The 22240-nt window shown below is 45.6% G+C and overlaps 1 protein-coding gene across 1 annotated transcript in view; it reads left to right on the top strand.

Annotated features, from left to right (window-relative positions):
• Window positions 1–2580: 2580 nt before the first annotated feature.
• LOC123999309 (midnolin-like) overlaps window positions 2581–22240 on the top strand; it is a 31423-nt gene continuing 11763 nt past the window's right edge. Inside the window, 6 exon segments of the mRNA XM_046304931.1 lie at window positions 2581–2871; window positions 5296–5524; window positions 6973–7060; window positions 7285–7347; window positions 20610–20802; window positions 20805–21133. Of these exon segments, the coding sequence (XP_046160887.1) occupies window positions 2796–2871; window positions 5296–5524; window positions 6973–7060; window positions 7285–7347; window positions 20610–20802; window positions 20805–21133 (978 nt within the window). The 5' untranslated portion in view covers window positions 2581–2795.

The following is a 22240-nucleotide window of genomic DNA, read 5'->3' as shown; positions in this document are numbered from 1 at the left end:
CTTTTCAGCCAAGAACGTTTTTTTTGCCCCCTGAGGAGAACAGGCTGTTTGTCTGATTATGAAACCCTTTTTTTGTCCTGTAAACACTGGACAACCAGCATATGTATCAGTGCCAGGAAGCTGTCGTGTGTGTGCGGGGGGGGGGTGCAATCATGAGGTAGCCTATAGCCTCAGAGCTTCAATAGGAGCAGTGTTTCACCATATTGTGTGTGTGTGGTGCTCAGTGCCATAAATGTATTCTCTTACACTCCATATATAAAAGTTTGTGAACACCTCTTCAAATGAGTGGATTCGGCTATTTCAGCCACACCTGTTGCTGACAGGTGTATAAAATCGAGGACACAGCCATACAATCTCCATAGACAAACATTGGCAGTAGAATGGCCTTGCTGAAGAGCTCAGTGACTTTCAACGTGGCACTGTCATAGGATGCCACCTTTCCAACAAGTCAGTTTGTCAACTTTCTGCCCTGCTAGAGTTTCCCTGGTCAACTGTAAGTGCTGTTATTGTGAAGTGGAAACATCTAGGAGCAACAACGGCTCATCTGCGAAGTGGTAGGCCACACAAGCTCACCGAATGGGACAACCTTGTGCTGAAGTGCATAGCGCGTAAACATTGTCTGTCCTCAGTTGCAATATTGACTACCGAGTTCCAAACTGCCTCTGGAAGCAACGTCAGCACAATAACTGTTCGTCGGGAGCTAAATGAAATGGGTTTCCATGGTCAAGCAGCCGCACACAAGCCTAAGTTCACCATGCCCAATGCCAAGTGTCGGCTGGAGTGGTGTAAAGCTCGCCATTGGACTCTAGAGCAGTGGCAACTCTTTCTCTGCAGTGATGAATCGAGCTTCACTATCTGGTAGCTCTACGGACTAATCTGGTTTTGGCGGATGATAGGCGAACGCTACCTGCCCAAATGCATAGTGCCAACTGTAAAGTTTGATGGAGGAGTACTAATGGTATGGGGCTGTTTTTCATGGTTCGGGCTAGGGCCCTTAATTCCAGCGAAGGTAAATCTTAACGCTACAGCATACAATGACATTCTAGATTATCCTGTGCTTCCAACTTTGTGGCAACAGTTTGGGGAAGGCCCTTTCCTGTTTCAGCATGACAATGCCCCCTTGCACAAAGTGAGGTCCATATAGAAGTGGCTTGCGATATCGTTGGGGGAGAACCAATTTGTAAGTCGCTCTGGATAAGAGCGTCTGCTAAATGACTTAAATGTAATGTAATGTAACTTGACTGGCCTGCACAGTGCCCTGACCTCAACCCCATCGAACACCTTTGGGATGTATTTGAACACAGACTGACTGCGAGCCCGGCCTAATCGCCCAACATCAGTGCCCGACCTCACTAATGCTCTTGTGGCTGAATGGAAGCAAGTCCCTGCAGTAATGTTCCAACTTCTAGTGGAAAGCCTTCCCAGAAGAGTGGAGGGGGTTATAGCAGCAAAGGGCAGAACAACTCCATATTAATGCCCATGATTTTGGAATAAGATGTTCAGTGAGCTGGTGTCCACATACTTTTGGTCATGTTGTGCATCTCTCAGACTCCTCCAGCAGTGTGGTTCTTGTCTCTCATCCCCCCTCTCTCATTCCTTCTCTCTTTCTCTCTCACCCCCACTCCCCTATGTCTGGTCCTGGGAGAGGCTGACTCATCATGCTGTGATGTTTGGGACTGTGACTCGTTTAGAGGCATCTCTGCAGCGTCTCTGCCTGTGGGTATGGGTTCATCATTGAAGCACTTCAGCCTCACTTGCCTCAACAAGACTGTGTCCCCTGTCTTCAAGGAAATAAGGGGCATCGGGTTTATCAAATCATTCTGTTTCAAACTATATTGGCATCTTTGTAAAGTGTGCTACCATGATGACACACGACACAAATGAATATAACTACTTATAATGTAACATTACTATCTACATAGCGATTTACTGTATCACATCTACTTGTGGACTTCAGGTAAGGGTTTATTGATAAGTTTGCCCACAATACTTGGTCTTAGCCTACCACATGAACAATGAATCACTTGTATTAATGTGTAATAACTGTCAAGGTATGATTCCTGGCATAGGATTGTCATTGTTTGAGGAACAACCTGGAAGTCATCAACTGCAGAACTGGTCCCTTGCCAAATAAACCTTTATGTATATCCAGGTAGGCTGTATCCATGCATTGTGTTGTCCTGCACTGGTTGCCTAGCAATGTTTTTTTTCTGTTGTCAGTGGAAGGTTACACCCCCTCCTGAAATCGCTACTTCGTTAACTTTTTGTTAAGGTCGTAACTCAGTTGAATATGATTTATGTTTTTTTTCTTCGGGATAAAAGTCCTTACCCTTGTTTAGACTACAATAGATGCGCAATCACAGACACTACAAATCCCGTGCATGATTTAAAGCTCTGCCCAAGAGCATTCTTTCCAACCGTGGAGAACGAATTAGGCAGCAGATCTTGGAAACGAACTCTCACGTGAGGAAGAATTCCGTGGCTACCTTAAATGGCAACCTGACATAGCAAGAACCGTAGTCTACTCTCCACCCATAACTGAGAGGGCTCGTTTAAAAGGTCTCTCGACTCCCGAATTGCACTTGTAATACGAAAGACACCGGTGGGTAAACGTCATACAGGCATTTTAGGACAACTGGATCTCAAGCAGTGAGCAAGAGGAGTACAGAGCCTGTCCTTACTCCTACACTCGAGACGCACACATTTGTCTACGAATTTACTGTCACAGTGGATAGACTACTGACCTATCTGGATATAGCCTACTTCAGTATTTCTCATAGTTTAGGAAGATTTACATGCCAAAGCTGGGGAAACGTGTTGGAAAAATCCAAGCTTTATCGCAAAGCTTTACAGTTCTCGCCACAATAATTGGTAAGTTACATTCAAACGTTGGACTCACGTCAAACCTAAGAGTAGTCTTAGTGAATATTTGATAACTATGTACATTGATGATTCTAAAGTTTTAATAGCCTACCTGTGAATTAAGGTTAGAAATTTGAGTGGGTTAGATTTGGACATAACTCTTATCTTTGTTGCGTTTATAAAAGGTCACCTGGGGCACCTATTTGATAGCGGACTTGATACATTGTCTCAACGTTTGTTTTGGTTACATGCATTGCATTCAAATGGATTTCTGCCCATTTCTAAGAGTTTCTAAACTATGCATCTACATGTAGCCAATTGACTTAATAATGAAATTGATATTGTCAATGGAATTGGTGTTATCTGCAGACCGTGAATGGGCTGTTTTTTATTGATGACAGCACGCATCCATATGTTATGCAATTATAAACCGACAACACAGTCTAGCCTACCTTCTGTATAGATGCCAAGTGCAGAGTCTGTGATATTATATCCTTATCCAGATTACAGATTACAGTTAGCTGCAGCTGTACTCAGAGGGAAAATCCCCGTAGGCTAGCCTACTTTTCATTCGAAATGTGTTATAAACATCTTCAACAACAAATAGACAAGTAAAGGCTCCCCAAGTGCCTCCATTGACCACTGGATGGCGAGCGAGTATCTTGTTTTTCCCAAGCTCCTATCATAAACTCTGTCAACATTTGCTCTTTATGGAATACATATTTCGCACTTTACTATGTAGGCTACGATATTTACAGTAGTCAAAGCGACCCGTTTTAAACTTTTCTCTTAAAGCTATGTATCCCGTGGGTCGGTGGTCAAATTGAGCTTTTTCAGGATCGGCTTAAAACTGGGGTTGGAGACAGTTATTTTAAGTAAACTGATGTCTTTGATATTTAGGGGTTGACAGGTATAACAGTTGCCCAAGTAGGGTATGTGAGTTTATGTTGCAGAATAAATAGTATGTGCATTCAGAGAAGTCAGTGGATAAACATGGGGATAGTGTCGAACTGAGTAGCCAATATTGCCACTTTTTCTTACAACGCTGACTGTAGGAATTGCATGACGTAGGAACTGAACCCTGTATATCTCCAGTGTACATTATATCCCGAGAACATCTCAAAGAGCTGATGAAGAACCGCACTTCATGAAGGGAATACCCCATCTAATGCGTAATTTGCTTACCGTGCGCGATTACTTTAATGGTTTTGGATGCAGCCAGTCGAAGGAAGGAGATGACGTCAGCACTGTACTATTAATAATGACGATGATACCCAACGTGTGTAACCTGAAGTTGCACAAGATTGTATAGTACATTTCGTGACATAGTTATAGGAAATGGACAATGTGGCAATTTAAGTGCATTGTGCAACCTACGTGCATTGTTGCCATTGTAGCCTGCATAACCTATAATAAAACATAGTCCTAAATTTAAAGGCCTACCCACATACATTAGCTATGTAAGAATATGAGGTAGGATGTTTTCATTAATGCAGTCTTCGGTATTGGATTTGAAATTCCACCACATATAGTTAGTTATCTTCTGTGACTAATATATTAGAATGGCTAAAGTTGCCTGAGTGCTGGAACGATCCTATTGCTTGACGCGCCAAGGCCTGGCCCCCTTCAAGCCGATTGGTTATTTGTGACAAAATGGTGTGGGAGAGAAAATGGGAGGCATCTGTTCACCACGTGGGTGTAAATCTAGTTTTGCCATTGGCTTAGATCAACAGCGTCTTCGATAACTTATCTTGTGATTGGGTAGAATGTCTGCGGACTGTGTGTGTTTTTTTTTATCGTTGTGGAAGTGAGCTACTTTGAGACAATGTTCATAGTCGATTTGTATTGGAGCTGCTGTGGTCATGGGTGCCCGGTGGATAGCTATACAATATTAATCTTACGAGGCGTTTGCATTCTGTAGGTCTTGTATTTGGCTTCAAGGCAGCTTTCAGTCCCATGCATTTAAAACAATAATAAGGACAGAAAGCTATAGCATGTGTTGCGCATTTTCTCTCAGAAAGGCAATAGTTATTTGCGTAGTTGATGGTCCGTGGCATATTCCCTGTGAAACAAATACTTGTATTGCTGCTTGGCATTCATTCACATCTGAAGCGTTTAAAAAACCTGGGACATTTGGAGTAGTCGTTGGAACCTCTCTTGAGCAAGTCCCATACACAAGAAAAGCGCAATAAAGCCTTTCTCTATAAGACTAGTTCTGGGAATATTCTCATGGTCGTATCAGAAGAGCGAGGACTCGGGTTTATTCAACCTCTCGGCATACAGAGAAAGAAAGGCACCAGGAGAGAGAGAGAGCCTCTTTCTCTCTTTTGAATGCAAGCAGTTTCTCTCTCTGAAAACAAGGGACACTGCGTAAAGGGTCGGCTCTTTCTCTCCAACCCCGTTCAACTCGCATTGTCTCCCCCCTGACAACAGGCTATCGAATGGACCAACATCCTAGCGCCCGGAGCTGCACCAGCCGCGGGGCTCCGTCTTGCGAGGCCGTCCCGAGTGAACCCTCCATGAATTTGTACATCCATTCCACAACCGGCACACGCTTCGAGCTCGCTCTTCCCCTGGAGGAGACTGTGGAAGGACTGAAGAGAAGACTTTCTCAGAGACTCAAAGTACCAAAAGAAAGACTCGCCCTTCTACATAAAGAAACGTGAGTAGACTACCTCTATAAACGTCAGTATATCCCAGTGTCATACGGTATAACATATGCATACATTATATAGTATTTGCTATGTTAAAGTCCCTGATGTCTACATTAATATTTAGCATTTATTTAAACGGTAGAACATTGTGGAGATCAAGAATTGCATAGGTTGGGTATCAGCACTATATTCAATGGAAGACTATATTGGCCAGTGCTACCAGTATTGGAATGGGGCATGGAAACGCAAACTGGTCAGTCACGGGTTGGAGCCGTAGTCTATTGATGAGGAACTTGTGGGGCATACTTGCATCGATTCCTTCAGCGTTCATTATAAATACCATTACTGATTAAATATATTTTACAAATGATTAACAGCTAAGATTTATGCATTTGCTGAATGAAATGCATACGAGCAATGGTGCATGTTTACTTTATTTATATAGCTACCGTCTGACCATTATATTTGATCTTAAATAAATACACAATTATGCTGAGGCTTTGGGTTTAGAATCTAATTGATGCTATCTATACGCAAGTGGGGTGCGCCATTGTATTCCATGGTTAGTGTTATGTGAAGGTTAGGTGAAGACGAACGCAAGGCATCCCTTTAATTTCTCCCTTTTCGTGATATATTGTTACACACAACTTTCTACAATCACCTTACATACCAGCGGACGCATATTCACTGTTTTCTGCTCACGTTTTATTACGAGGAAACCCCCTGGAGACAATCCCAAATGAATGGAGAGAACATCATTGCAATTTTGTTAAGGGGAGCTTTTGAGTATATGACGATAGTTTAACAACGCTTTACAATCGTGTGTTGCACATTTTTTATTTAATAAAGCCAACTGAAACTGTTTTAGTCGGTTTTCAATTTATTCAGATTTTCGTGCTTTAAATGACAATGTAAGAGCTGTGGTATGATAAGGATGTCTTTGTCACTTGATGCAAATCGCCCTGTCCATTGTTTTTCTTTTAAATAACAACCATCCCACATCCCCCTAGAATAATCGCCTCCAAATCAAATCATCCCCTAAACAGAGTACCTTTTTTAATCATCTCTCCAAATAGCTGAATTTAGGGCTGCTGACTCCCTTTGTTCAGCTAGAGGTGACATTTAGTTCACACTGTACAATACAGTAGGATAGGCTTTTCACAAAGCAACTCTTCCACTAGCCTACTGTCACGGTTAAGAAGAGTGACATTAAAGTGACAATGCTAGTGGTCTATGTGATTGATTACATTATCATTCATCAACCTGAAAATGACATTAACTTTTTTCCACTTTTTTTGTTGTTGTTGACTTGATGAGGTCCTGAAAAAGACCGCTCAGAATGACACATGAAATGGCTATCCAGTAAATAGGCGGAAGTGTTCCTAAATGCAGGAGTTAGTCGGTTAAAATGTCCGTTTGTCTATAAACTAACAGGGTGTTTTTTTCTCCCCCTCAGGCGTCTGAGTTCAGGAAAACTCCAGGACTTAGGGATATCTGATGGGAGCAAGTTAACACTTGTACCTACAGTTGAAGCAGGCTTAATGGTAAGGATAATCAGACACCTCAACAGCGTGTGTTGTGCTATAAACCCAGGTGGGTTTTTTGGCCTCAAGATAATAAAAGTGTTATTAATATCAGACAGGTTAATGTAGGTAATTAAGTATGTGTTGGTTCCATCTCCTTCATATCTGTGCATGCACAAGCCTTTCTCCTTTGTCTACTAGGCTTACAAGTAAATCATGCTTTTCTCCTCGTCCTTTCTTTGAAGTCTCAAGCATCAAGACCAGAACAGTCAGTGATGCAAGCTTTGGAGAGTTTAACAGAAACTCAGGTAAGAACTCTTTCAAGTCATTTTATTTAAGTGGCCTTCATGAATAGATCATTTAGTATACCTGCTTTAGAGATCATACCATGATTACATCATTGATTTGAATTATGTTTAAAAGTGAATGAGATCTGTTTGCATGTCAAGCTGGAGCAGTCAAAAATAGTTTAGAGAAGAGCTAAGATAAGAGTGAGGTTGCTGATGAACACACAGCTCTTTCCATGTTTAATGTTAGCCTCTTAAACAAGCAAGCTAGCCACTGTGGATATTAAAACCAACACCCTCTAGTCTCCTGGCAACTTCTGTGTGTGTGTGTGTGTGTGTGTGTGTGTGTGTGTGTGTGTGTGTGTGTGTGTGTGTGTGTGTGTGTGTGTGTGTGTGTGTGTGTGTGTGTGTGTGTGTGTGTGTGTGTGTGTGTGTGTGTGTGTGTGTGTGTGTGTGTGTGTGTGTGTGTGTGTGTGTGTGCCCAGGTAAACCCCACCCAACATGGGCCTGATTGAGAGTTCAGTCAAACCCCCATCCGTGCAGAGCCCTGGCTGGCTCTCCCCTCACCATATAGAGCTTCCTCCACGAAGCCAACACAGATAGACTCAACTCATAAACAGACATTAAATTGGCAGATGGGCGTTTCGATCAATAGTGTCCTATAGTTCCTGGAAGCATAGAATGCATGCATGAGTACATAGTGCCCGTGAACTTGATGTACCTTTGTGGAACTGTTGAAATACAGTAAGAATATGAGTCAGTGGTGTGAGTCCCTGATATGATAAATAGTGAAAGTAAAGGGATCAGGTCTGATCTCACCTCCTCAACCTCAGAGCGGGTGAGAGAGTCGATGGCACTGACAACAGCGATGACGTACTGTCTCAGCAGCTGACTGACTCCAGGTGTGTTGTTAAGTCTGTGATGCACATAGTTGCAGTAAAAATATGTTTCTAATGTTAGATAAGACCTTGACATAAAATGGACCAGTAGCACACCTTTATTTGGGGGTTGTGAATGTGTTTTTTGAAGTAGCAAGTTTTACTTCCTACTAACGTCAAGATAATGAAGTTTGAGGACAGGAAACGCATACGGGTAAAACACATAGCAGCAAGTCAAAATCTCAGTGTGGCTTCTCTCCCGCTGATATTTTTCACTGGAAATCCTGGCGTTAGTGTGTGTGTGTGTGAGCTCAGCCCCTAGCCTGCCTGCACACAGCACAGTGGTGACGACAGATGAGTGAGTGTGTGTGTGTGCGTGGGTGGGTGGGTGGGAGTTGGGTGTGCTGGAAGCACGCCTTTCTCATCATGCGGTACGCCCTCGCTGGGCGGCCCACATTAACTGCTGTTTCCACTAGTCTAGGCTTTCCCATAATTCAACAGTGACAACCTCAAACAGTCTCTACCCTGACTTGCCTCAGCTCTGTATTCAAGGCCTATTGGCCTCGCCTCTCCTCCTCTCAGGGGGGGGGGGGGGGGGCAGGCAACAGGAAAGGGCATATACAGCAGTTAAGACCTATAGTCATTTTGAGTCACTTTGGTATGACTTCCTTCTTCATCAAGCGCGCCTCTTGCCTCCAAGACTTTACTGTAAGAATGTGAGCTGGTGGAACTATTGCCTGGTAAGTCATTCAATGGGCTCATATGCACAGACAAGAATGAAAGCCCAGTAAAATAAGAATGCCAGTATAAACCTGATTTGATGTGTTTCTATCAGGGAGAATTGATTCCTGCTTTATAATTCATGAGGCGGAATGGGACGATATAGATTGGGGAGAGATTACAGATACCGGGTAAGATTAAAAAAATAGGAACACAAGCTTTACCATTCGCTTCCTCCAACTTGGGGGCTATCAAAAATCAATCAATGCACTGAGCTCTTAGAAGTGTCTGATACCCCCCGCATTCCAAAATAGCCAGGCTAGTGGCTGGCTGGTAACATTCGGGAAAATTGGTAGCTTAAGCTTCTCCCTCCCTCACCCTCCTCCCTCCCCCCAAATATGTGTGGTCTGGTCAGGGTTGGAGATCAGGTAATGTGCCAGGAAGTCCAGTGTGTTCATAGAAGCCCAGCTTATAATGGTTCTAGTCTGCTTCTGGAGGAGTACTCAGCTCGCTGCCCAGTCAGGTGGCTTCCCGGGAGAGAACTATTTCAGACTTCGTGGAGCAGGAAAGAAAGTGTTTTATGGAAAGGGAGGCCAATTATCGGAACTCATCAATGGCCCCATCATTTGAATGTGCTGTGGTTTGCAAGTCTTGTTCTCTGCCCAGTGCCTGCCTGCTGCCTGCAGTCGACTGTATGTCCTGCTGTATTTTGACTATGGTAGAATAGGCTGGACTCTGTCAAGGGCACTGGCTCCCTTAATTCCTCTGCTTGACTTCCCAGGCAAATTTTCTCCTGACTTCTAAGCTCCATTAAGCCACCACCTCCTGAAAGTCCATCAAGACTGGGCTGGTTTTTCACCCTCTGTCTGCCCGAGATAGGCTTAGATTGAGCTGAGCCTGGGATTGCGCCTCTGTGGAGCAAACTGTATTTAAGAGGCTTTCTTCTGTTGATGGAAGAATGAGAAAATGCCCCTTCGAAATTGGACTCAGACAGAGTATAGTGATGTAATGTCTGTGTATGAGAAATATGGTATGTAACAGCAGTGAAGACCTATAGTCATTTTGAGTCACTTTGGTATGACTTCCTCCTTCATCAAGCTCGCCTCTTGTCTCCAAGACTTTACTGTAAGAATGTGAGCTGGTGGAACTATTGCCTGGTAAGTCATTCAATGGGCTCATATGCACAGACAAGAATGAAAACCCAGTAAAATAAGAATGCCAGTATAAACCTGATTTGACGTGTTTCTATCAGGGAGAATTGATTCCTGCTTTATAATTCATGAGGCGGAATGGGACGATATTTAAGAGGCTTTCTTCTGTTGATGGAAGAATGAGAAAATGCCTCTTAGAAATTGGACTCAGACAGAGTCTGTGTTTGAGAAATATGTTATGTCGATGAAGAGTGTTTACCATGGCTGGTTATAGTCAGCTTCATTAGCTGCTATTGCTTGATGTTTTAGTTTGGAAAATAAGGATTGTCCAGTCCTTTGTATGTGATAGTGTTTGCTCATTGACGCTTGTATGAAACCAAGCCCCATAACCTAACCATCCCCCACACACGGCCCTTCCCCCACCTCACCCTTTTGTTCCACTTTTAAAGCATAAACCCCAGTCAAATCCACAAATCCTGCCTAGCAAACCGACCCTCCAATACAAAACAATGGCCGAGAGTCAAGCTTTAGGTTTAGGTCTCCCCGATGACTGTTTTCCACATAGGCTGGAGCCAATTGAGTGAAACAGTGCTACGAGGCCATTTCAAAATCAATGTGTAGCCCAGCTGGAAGGATAGGAGGGAGGAGAAGATTGCCATGTTGTTCTGGAGGAAGTACATATATTGTCTTTGGGGAGGCGGTGTCTTGGCCAGGTCCCTGAGGAGTACATTCTTACATTTCTGTTCTACGTTTTCTCACCTCCTCCTCCCAACAGCCTCCTCCACCAGCCAACGCTGGTCTCTGAATAAGACCCAGAATTGTTATTGTGTCTGAAAACGGACAGATGCAAATAGTGGGATCTAACAATATATGAGTCACCTCGGTCACCCCTCTTGTCATTTCCAGTCACTCCACTCCCCCAGGGAGCATGGCGGGCCGGGCCAGACAGGGGGAATGCAGGGCTGGAGGGAGGTATAGAAGGCCTTGCTGAGTCACGCCATTCGTTTTAAGGTGTAGCGGCGTGTTGTGTACAGGTTGTTCTGAACCACAGAGGGAGGATGTTTGGAATGACAGGAGGGACTCAAAGATAAGGACGATGGGCAGAAGGAGTGTGGGTGATAAGGAGGAGGAGGGGAAAGGTCACCAGGAGGTAGAGGAGTGTTCTGTGTGTTGGTGGTGGAGCGTTGCTATCGCAGGTTGCTCTGTCTGATAAGGCCTTGTCTTGTCACAGCTCTATTAACTATATGGTCCATTCATGTTATAGTCATATTTTACTCTTCTTTTCTAGACAAGATATTAGAAGTACATCATAAAATGTGTGTGATGTGCTCGTGCGTGTGTGCGTGCACATGTGTATGTGTCTGTTTGGGCCTGTGTGTGTACGATACTGCTCAATGCAATTGGTCAATATGTTTATTTTTCCAGACCCCTGCCCAATACTCACCTTATCAAGATGCTAGTTAACCAGCCAGTCAGACACCACTGGAAATCATTGTTCTTTAATTGTATTGAGGATTCGGGAGTGGATGGAATTGAAAAATGATTGAGTCACCATGTCAATATGAGAGCATCAGCCCATCTATAAAACCAGCCTGTTCTCTTCCTACTTCAAATCAACTTTTTTAATATTTAGGCTGTAGTCTTGCCCTTTAAATTGTCATTTCTCCTCGTAAATGAAGGCTATTAATTCGGAGCTGAATGTATGAATCTAATTGTATATTGACTGATTGAAAGACAATAGTGAAAAGAGGGACTATTTGTTTCTGTTCCCTATAAATCCTCGCCTGACAAGGCATGAATAAGCTGGTGGAGTGTTTCTGCACCTGTGTAATCTCTTTGTGATTCAGACAGGCACATAGAGGAGGGGTATCAACGTGTGCTTGAGAAATGGGGAGATGGATTTGCTGATATTTTCTTTGTCCTATTGTGTGTGTGCATTTTTTTTGTGTGTGTGTGTGTTCCTGTATGTGGGAGACAGTAAGAGCGAAAGAGCTCTTGAGCGTGTGTCCAGTGAAAATATACTGTTGTGTGTGTGTGTGTATTATGTTGTGACGATCATTGTTTTTCATCGGCTGGCCACCTTTGTGCTTCAAGTGCTCCTGCAGCTTGGTGATCGTGACTGATTGGGCTAGTGTCTGGGAGGCGGTCGAGGCCATGAATATCTTGTTAGATAGCCCAGATAGCCCATCTCCTTGTGTGCAAAGAATACACCCAAACCCTATTGGCTACCACATCTCAGCGCTGTGGAAAAATAAGGAATGAGGTTTCCATCTACTCCAAATGTTGTTTTATTCATCTGCACTCCTTTCATTTCTCTGTCCTGTTGTAGAGCCAGCATGTGGTGAAGCCTGGCCCTCGTTCTCTCTCTGTCTCCTCCTCTTATCACAGAGACTAGGTCAGAATGTATTCATCAGTTGGAATCATAGGCCTTGTGCATTGGTGTTGCACCATCTTTGACCGCCCAGAGAATGGAGAGAGTGTGTATGAGAGACGGACCCATTCGCAATAGCAGCAGGTGCTGTGATACAGCAAGGCGAGCGAATAGACTCAGTTTTTAAGTGGATTGCGTCTGTTGCCTTAGAACCGTCTGTTGCCTTAGAACCTTCAAAGCCATTGTGGTTGACTGGAAACAGGCAATGTAGAGGGCTGGAGGGATTGAGTGGGGGTGGAGGGCTGAACCCAGGAACCTGATCATTATGCCATTCTGTCTCTTTTTTTTCACCCAGCTCATCAAATTCACTGATGGCCAGCTGTCTTTCTGTTTCTCATTCGCCCTCTTTGCTTTCTGTTTCCTATCAGGCACTATTACAGACGTCTATCTCTCCAATGATGGGGTCTTTTGAAGATGGGGCCTGCTTTTAGGATTTGGGGCATGGTGCAGGTGCCATAGATTTTTTTTCTTATCTTTTGAGAATCATGTTATTGCTTCTTAACCCAGCGCTAATCTGCACAAACAGTGTATCAATTGTTTCCCAGTTTGATCAACACATCTAGGTCGATAGGTGAGTTGATAAACTGGCTTCAGAATTTCACCTCTCCCCTTCCCTCCTTCACATTGCTGTTTGATAGGTTGACCATGAGCTTCTCAGCCGTAATGCAGCTGAAGGAGAAGGGTGATTCCTTCGCTTGAACCCTCCCACAGATCCCTGTCCTCTCTGGTCTCTGACGCAAACTCTGCTCAGTTGTTCATGAATGTCAGCTCAGTCCTGTTCCCACCCCCCCCTCCCCTCCCCCCACACACACTTCTCTCTGCCTGTCTCTCAGTACACTTAGTGTGCAAAGGACAAACTCCTGCAAATGAGTTCCTTGAACCACAGGGACCCCAATAACTAAACCGGTCAGCCCCAGAGGTGGAGGAAGAAAAGACAAAAGCATCCAGAAGCACACTCTCTGAATATTTCATCATCACCTCTCTGACACCCCCACCCCCCTTCTACATCCTCTCTTTCTCCCTCATCCCCCCATCCATCCCTCCTCCCCGGTCTCTGCTTATCATATTCTCCCTTCTCTGCGTAGCAACCAAAGCCTGCTAATACAGCTACACAAAATGCCACCCAGTTGCTACTCTCCCAACAACAAAACAAAATGGCAGATAGAGCAAGATGGTGGGAGGTCAGGTTGAACTGAACAGAGAACTGGGTGTTGTTCATATAGTGCTATTGTTCCTTCTCAAACACCCAATTAGCTGATAGGCTATCATTGACTTATCACAGCACTGTCTGAAATGTACCGATCAGAGTACACTTTTTGTCAGACAAATGGACAACTGGTTTGTCCTCGCTCTTCGCTCTGCATACCATTCTCGCTGCGTCAGGACAATAGGAACAATGAGGAGGCCATTCCTTTCTGTCTAAACATAACAAAACTGGGGCCCTAGCTCACTGTCATTCTCTTCTACTGGAGCTGTCCTGACTGACAGGAGCGACTGTCTTCCTAGGACTTAGGAATTTGTAAAGACACCGAGGAGGTTAAAGGCTCAGACTCTGAGAGGCTCTTTGTCTGCTTTGTTCTAGAAGTCCTATATGTTTTTGTTCCTGACATCAATGTAATACTGACTTGTCTCAGGAGAGCAGAAAGGCGTGTACGGACAGGTTTTCTTGGTAGTGATACGCTATCTGAGACATGGAAGTTTTTACATGATCGTTTGAACCAACTCTCCTGCAACATGTACCCACTGGCTGTTAACTGTTAGTGTTACCTCCCATCTCTCCGAATACTGATCTATTTCAGGTGTTCCAGTCCACAGCCTCTGGCTCCACCCCCGGCTCCACCCCTGGCTCCACCCCCGGCTCAACCCCGGGGCTCAGAGCTGCAACCAGTCCCGTTTCCCGTCCTGTCTTCCCCTTTCAATCTGAGATGCGGTTGCGGAATGACTGATCAGACCCAGGCTGGAATTCCGAGCCCAGGGTCTTATTTGGGTTTCTCATTTATTTCTGGTGGGAAAATAAGGCATGGACCACAAAGACCTGAGAGTGAGCGGTTTAAAGGGCAGGCTGAGAGTTATGGAGCCATTGCTTAAGTCGCTTGATGCTTTTGTTTATGTGGGCTCGTGGCCTTTTCAGTTATTACCCAATGGGAACATTGTGGTGGGCGGTGTGTGTGTGTGTGTGCGCGTGTGTTTGTGTGTGTGACACACTCGTTCGTGGGGTTTGGGTGAAAACAGAATCAGACTTGGCTTTATGAGTCAACGACTGAGATGCCAGGGTCATGAGTGACAAATGTACCAAGGAAGTGAGGGATGTAAAGAGAGAGAACGAGGCAGAGCTTGCATATATGACGGACTAAGTTGAGGTTTGCCATGTGGAGTTGGGAGCTCAGTATAAACACATCTTGAATCACAGCTTGGTGTTTGTTGAATAATCCACACTAGTCTTTAAAGGGAGATGGAATGCCTTGCTCTTCCTCTCTGTCTCGCTCATTCTCTCTCCTCTCTCTCAGCAAAGCCACGGCTGATGTGTCATCCCCCTCTCTCTTCTCCACCCAGATCAAACACAGCGCTGTGACTCCCTCAAGGGGTGTGTGTGTGTGTGTGTGATGGGTTTTGCAAACTGCCTACTCATTCTGCTGACAGCTGTCAGTCAGGGATACAATCCACTACCCCTCCTTCTGTTCCATCCCCCTCTCCTCGCCTGCCTCCCTCTCTCTTTTCTCCCTGTCCCCCTTGGTTGACTCACAGATGACCTTTGTGTGAGGAGTTTACTGGAGCCATCTCACCTCGTGCTTGTCCTCTGCTTTCCCATTCCCGCCCTTACTAAGAACAGCACCATTATGTTTCATTAGTCATCATCACCATCATAGTCAGTCCCTGGGTGTTTTCAAAATGCGTACTACCATGCTCTGAGCACGCAAATTGGAGCCCGAGAGGGTGGGAGTATGAGTCTAAATCAAAGTATGCGAAATGGAGCATGGAGGGCACCTCTCAAATGCGTACTCCGTTTGTACATATTTTGAAGCATGCATTGATGCAACATTTCTTGCTATCAGTGGCGGCTATTATTTTAGCTGAAGCGAGAGAAAATACACTAACTTCGGAATCAAATTTTGCCTATTCACGTCTCATATGTTGCCTGACTACATCATTTACAGTGGGGCGAAAAAGTATTTAGTCAGCCACCAATTGTGCAAGTTCTCCGACTTAAAAAGACGAGAGAGGCCTGTAATTTTCATCATAGGTACACTTCAACTATGACAGACAAAATGAGAAGAAAAAAATCCAGAAATCCACATTGTAGAATTTTTAATGAATTTATTTGCAAATTATGGTGGAAAATAAGTATTTGGTCAATAACAAAAGTTTATCTCAATACTTTGTCATTGCCAACAAAGGGTATATAACAGAGGTCAAATGTTTTCTGTAAGTCTTCACAAGGTTTTCACACACTGTTGCTGGTATTTTGGCCCATTCCTCCATGCAGATCTCCTCTAGAGCAGTGATGTTTTGGGGCTGTTGCTGGGCAACATGGACTTTCAACTCCCTCCAAAGATTTTCTATGATGTTGAGATCTGGAGACTGGCTAGGCCACTCCATGACCTTGAAATGCTTCTTACGAAGCCACTCCTTCGTTGCCCGGGCGGTGTGTTTGGGATCATTGTCATGCTGAAAAACCCAGCCACGTTTGATCTTCAATGCCCTTGCTGATGGAGGTTTTCACTCAAAATCTCACGATACATGGCCCCATTCATTCTTTCCTTTACACACATCAGTCGTCCTGGTCCCTTTGCAGAAAAACAGCCCATAAGCATGATGTTTCCACCCTCATGCTTCACAGTAGTTATGGTGTTCTTTGGATGCAACTCAGCATTCTTTGTCCTCCAAACACGACGAGTTGAGTTTTTACCAAAAAGTTCTATTTTGGTTTCATCTGACCACATGACATTCTCCCAATCTTCTTTGGGATCATCCAAATGCTCTCTAGCAAACTTCAGACATGCCTGGGCATGCACTGGCTTAAGCAGGGGGACACGTCTGGCACTGCAGGATTTGAGTCCCTGGCGGCGTAGTGTGTTACTGATGGTAGGCTTTGTTACTTTGATCCCAGCTCTCTGCAGGTCATTCACTAGGTCCCCCCATGTGGTTCTGGGATTTTTGCTCACCGTTCTTGTGATCATTTTGACCCCACTGGGTGAGATCTTGCGTGGAGCCCCAGATCGAGGGAGATTATCAGTGGTCTTGCATGTCTTCCATTTCCTAATAATTGCTCCCGCAGTTGATTTCTTCAAACCAAGCTGCTTACCTATTGCAGATTCAGTCTTCCCAGCCTGGTGCAGGTCTACAATTTTGTTTCTGGTGTCCTTTGACAGCTCTTTGGTCTTGGCCATAGTGGAGTTTGGAGTGTGGCTGTTTGAGGTTGTGGACAGGTGTCTTTTATACTGATAACAAGGTCAAACCGGTGCCATAAATACAGGTAACAAGTGGAGGACAGAGGAGCCTCTTAAAGAAGAAGTTACAGGTCTGTGAGTGTTATGCTGGTGAATGAGGACCCAAAAGCGACTTAACGAAAACAGAGTCTTTATTCCAGTATAAGACAAAAGTAATAATCCTGGATATAACAAGGAGAAAACAAAACAGGAAAAACTTAAATCCACTCGTAGTAGCGAGGACTGACTGGAGACTCGACCATAGACTGCAGGTTGCTTAGGGAAGGCACCGACCGTAGCAGACTAAGACACCTGCTCACACGCAGCATCTGAAGAAGACAAAACACGACAGGGCGAGACCAGGACACAGAACAGCGAACATCATGCAAGGATCCGACAAGGACAGAAGCGGAAAACAAGGGGAGAAATAGGGGCTCTAATCAGAGGGCAAAATAGGGGACAGGTGTGAAAAGAGTAAATGAGTGAGTTAGGAGAATGAGGAACAGCTGGGAGCAGGAACGAAACGATAGAGAGAAGAGAGAGAGGGAGGTCGAGAGAGAGGGATAGAAAGAGGGAACAAACCTAATAAGACCAGCAGGGGGAAACGAACAGAAGGGAAAGCACAAGGACAAGACAATATATGACAAAACATGACAGTGAGAGCCAGAAATCTTGCTTGTTTGTAGGTGACCAAATACTTATTTTCCACCATAATTTGCAAATAAATTCATTAAAAATCCTACAATGTGATTTTCTGGATTTTTTTCTTATTTTTTTTTCTGTCATAGTTGAAGTGTACCTATGAAGAAAATTACAGGCCTCTCTCATCTTTTTAAGTGGGAGAACTTGCACCATTGGTGGCTGACTAAATACTTTTTTGCCCCACTGTATGTTGATACGTCAATAAATACATGCTGTGTTCATTTTGGCCTGTTTACCTGCTTACAATTCTCACTGTAGTGTGCGTAGATCACAAGCCCATCGTAAGTCATTAGGGCTATCTGGCTAGCTTCTACTGTTAGCTAGCCAGATAGCCACAAAGAGTTGTTAGCTAGCTAATTACCCACAAAGAATTGTCATCTGGCCTCGGAGAATGCACTCGGAGCATGAGAGTGTGGAGCACAGTAGTATGCATATTGAGAAACACCCACCCACTATATTAACATGGCATGTGATTAGGACTAGTGAACAATCCTACATTTATATTCCTATGTGTTGGCTCATTGTGAGATGCTGGGGAGACAGAGGTGTTGTGTTGGGTGACGTCGTCCCTCCCCCTCCCCCTCATTTGCTCCTCTCCTCCGAAGTGTGTCAATAAGCAATGTGCAAAGGTCACCGTGGCTGCAGAAAGCCGGCGGTCGATAGAAAAATAAATAAGCTGAAGAAAGGAAAATGATGGAGGGCAGAGCCTGGTGATTCAGAGGGTTAACAACAGGTCAACACACACAAGCACCCTCCAAAGGCATATGGGTCTGGAGGGAGCGCTCTCTCTGTTCTATGTGCTCTCTCTCAACTTTGTCATCTTTCTCTCTCTGTCGCTCTCTCCCCACTCGCTGTCTCTCTCGCTCTCTCCCCACTCGCTGTCTCTCTCGCTCTCTCCCCACTCGCTGTCTCTCTCGCTCTCTCCCCACTCGCTGTCTCTCTCGCTCTCTCCCCACTCGCTGTCTCTCTCGCTCTCTCCCCACTCGCTGTCTCTCTCGCTCTCTCCCCACTCTGCTGTCTCTCTCGCTCTCTCCCCACTCTCTCGCTCTCTCCCCACTCTCTGTCTCTCGCTCTCTCCTCCCTCTCTGTCTCTCGCTCTCTCCTCCCTCTCTGTCTCTCTCTCTCTCCTCCCTCTCTGTCTCTCGCTCTCTCCTCCCTCTCTGTCTCTCTCTCTCTCCTCCCTCTCTGTCTCTCTCTCTCTCCTCCCTCTCTGTCTCTCTCTGTCTCTCCTCCCTCTCTGTCTCTCTCTGTCTCTCCTCCCTCTCCTCTCTCTCTCTGTCTCTCTCTCTCTCCTCCCTCTCTGTCTCTCTCTCTCTCCTCCCTCTCTGTCTCTCTCTCTCTCCTCCCTCTCTGTCTCTCTCTCTCTCCTCCCTCTCTGTCTCTCTCTCTCTCCTCCCTCTCTGTCTCTCTCTCTCTCCTCCCTCTCTGTCTCTCTCTCTCTCTCCTCCCTCTCTGTCTCTCTCTCTCTCCTCCCTCTCTGTCTCTGTCTCTCTCTCTCTCTCCTCCCTCTCTGTCTCTGTCTCTCTCTCTCTCCTCCCTCTCTGTCTCTCTCTCTCTCTCTCTCTCCTCCCTCTCTGTCTCTGTCTCTCTCTCTCTCCTCCCTCTCTGTCTCTGTCTCTCTCCTCCCTCTCTGTCTCTCCCGTCTCTCTGTCTCTGTCTGTCTGTCTCGTCTCTCTGTCTCTGTCTGTCTGTCTCTGTCTGTCTCTCTCTCTCTCCCGTCTCTCTGTCTCTGTCTGTCTGTCTCGTCTCTCTGTCTCTGTCTGTCTGTCTCTGTCTGTCTCTCTCTCTCTCCCGTCTCTCTGTCTCTGTCTGTCTCTCTCTCTCTCCCGTCTCTCTGTCTCTGTCTGTCTCTCTCTCTCTCCCGTCTCTCTGTCTCTGTCTGTCTCTCTCTCTCTCCCGTCTCTCTGTCTCTGTCTCTCTCCTGTCTCTGTCTCTCCTCCCTCTCTGTCTCTCTCTCTCTCTCCCCACTCTCTGTCTTTCTCTCTCTCCTCCCACCCTCTTGAAGTTGAAGTCTTACAGAAAATAAGCATCACATTGTGTTAGTGCTGAGAGCCTCTTGTACTCCTGTTCCTATTTGGGGAGAGCCTGAGACGTCATTACCTCAGTGTCCTGGGGGAGATGAACTCTCTGACCCGTCAATGCTCTCCCTTTACCAGAGCAGTAACAAGGTCCCTGGAAGGGTGAGACAACAGGGAGATTGTAGGAGCAGTGTGGCGCTAATGTTTCCTACGGCCAAGTCGTGACAACGCTCTCTGTGGTGTGGCCTGGAGTGAGTGGGTCAGGGCCTCCATTCTTGGCTCCGGGGCCCATTCTCGTACTCCTAAAATGGGCAGCCCTTCAAGACCTGCTGCAGACCACCAAACAATCGGGTATTATGAGTGTGTGAGGCTGTGGGACGAGTGGGTCTACGCTGCATCCTGTATCGAAGTTCTGATTTTTCAGGCCGGGGGCCAAACAGAAGGGTGGCCTCTGTATGCCTGGGAACGAAGTTCAGACTCTGGACTATAGGGGCATTTGAAACAGGAGTGGGTGGACCAGTGTGCATGCTTGATTGTGTGTGTTTAGATGTGTGTGTGTGTTCTAATAGCTCCTTTCAACCCCCCCCAGCAAATGTTAATAACCCAGTGTTTCAGTGTCCAGGGCAGTGATTGATTACAGGGTGGGATAGTGTGGCATACCAGCCTCTCTGCTGGGGCAATTCAATGCAGCTCAATGCACTCTTCTGTCTTTCTGCTTTCACATCCATACATGTGCTTTTGTTAAACTCATTAACAAAGCCCCAAGCCTGGAAAACAATGATGTAGAGCTAACAGACCTTCTCTTGATGTGTATAGACCTACCTATTTCTGGTATATTAAACATGTAGTTAGTATGCATTTAATGTATGTTGCATAAGCATTCAATATATACTGAGTTTTTGTAGTCTATAGTCCATGAACTAGGTAGCTTAACTCTCTCCTCTTCCTGTCTCTAGGTCAGTGACTTCCTGTCCGGCCGCTCTCCTCTGACCCTGGCGCTGCGAGTAGGTGATCATATGATGTTTGTCCAGCTGCAGTTGGCTGCCCAGCAGTCTGGAGGGCAGCACTTACAGCACAGGCAGCTCATCGCCCGCGGGGGTACAGAGGGCACCATGGGACAGTCCACAGGCGCTTCTGGAGGGTTCAGCAGCGGGCATCACCCTCGCGCCCCCACCCCCCCACCACCACCACTCTCACCTCCACTCTCGCCCCCATCCTAACCAGTCCCAGGCCCACCCAGTGCCCTTCCCCTCTACCAGCACAGCGGCCTTCCCCCCCTGCCCCCTCACAACAGCCCTCTCCTCCCATGTACCAGTCTTCCTCTTCCGCCCCCTCAAGTCACTGCAGCACTCCTCCTCCTGCTCCTCGTCCCTCCCAGCTGCCCGGCAGTCTGTTTAGTCGCTCCCACCATCCCTCTCCGGGTCGACCCAGCCCCGCTTCCGAACCCCAGAGCACCCCCACTGCAGCCCCCTGTCCTGAGGTAAGACCTCCACCAATCAATCAACCTACCTACTGCTTTATAACACTGTCTTACTCAGTGCATACCACACTTACTCAAAGGCGGGCCAGGACACAGCACACACCATTATTACCTCGCCAGAGACCAGGAGAGATGAAAGGATGAAAGAAAGAGAGGGAAGAAAGAGGGAGAGGAGTTAATGAGTTAGTCTGTGTAGGTTGTTGTCTTGTTGATCATTAGCCGTCTTGCTGGTCAGCAAGCCTCTCTCACTGCAGCCTGGAGCTAGGAGCTATCTGTCACTCTTTTATTGACAGTTGATTTCCACCAACTTGGTTGTTATTTTCTTCTCTCTCTCTTCGCCTGAAGTCAACTCTGAGTTTTCAGAAACAAACCAAATATGGGTTGGTGAAGTTTAGAGGCCACATAGAACAATGAAATAAACTTCTCCACTCTGAAATGTCCCCCTACCTCTCCCCTTTTCGCTCCCCCTCTTCCTCCTGTAGGTTTTCACTTTCAGTTCACAAAGCCGAGCAGGGCAGGTAACGGATAGGTCTGTTGTCAGGGACAGTGAATGGAGCTCCCTGGACTCAGTTTCTTCTGAGTCTTATGTGTCCCTATACGAGGAACGACATGGTTTACATTAGGGTTACTTACAACATCACTCGCTGTTACAACATGGCTGTTATAAACTGGGTGGTTTGAGGCCTGAATTCTGATTGGCTGAAAGGCATGGTATATCAGACCATATACCACGGGCATGACAAAATGTTTAGTTGCACTGCTTTAATTCCGTTGGTAACCAGTTTATAATAGCAATAAGGCACCTCAGGGGTTTGTGACATTGCGTCGTGCATAAGAGCGGCCCTTAGCCCTGGTATATTGCCCCCCCCCAAAAAAAAAGAAAATATACATATATATATATATATACCGCACCTCTGGCATTATTGCTTAATTATAACATAGATGTTACAACACCAGCTTCAAGTCACTGTCACTTCATGGATTTTGATAAACTGTTCTATTTCAGTAGCATGTTCTATGTGTGTCTTACATGACCATGTATTACATACATGCATCTCATGGTCATAATGCAACTACTAAAAACTGCTGTCCAGTGGCAGTATATTT

This window comes from Oncorhynchus gorbuscha, linkage group LG02, assembly GCF_021184085.1.
Source record: "Oncorhynchus gorbuscha isolate QuinsamMale2020 ecotype Even-year linkage group LG02, OgorEven_v1.0, whole genome shotgun sequence".
Lineage (NCBI taxonomy): Eukaryota > Metazoa > Chordata > Actinopteri > Salmoniformes > Salmonidae > Oncorhynchus > Oncorhynchus gorbuscha.
This window is presented reverse-complemented; position numbering and strand designations above follow the sequence as displayed.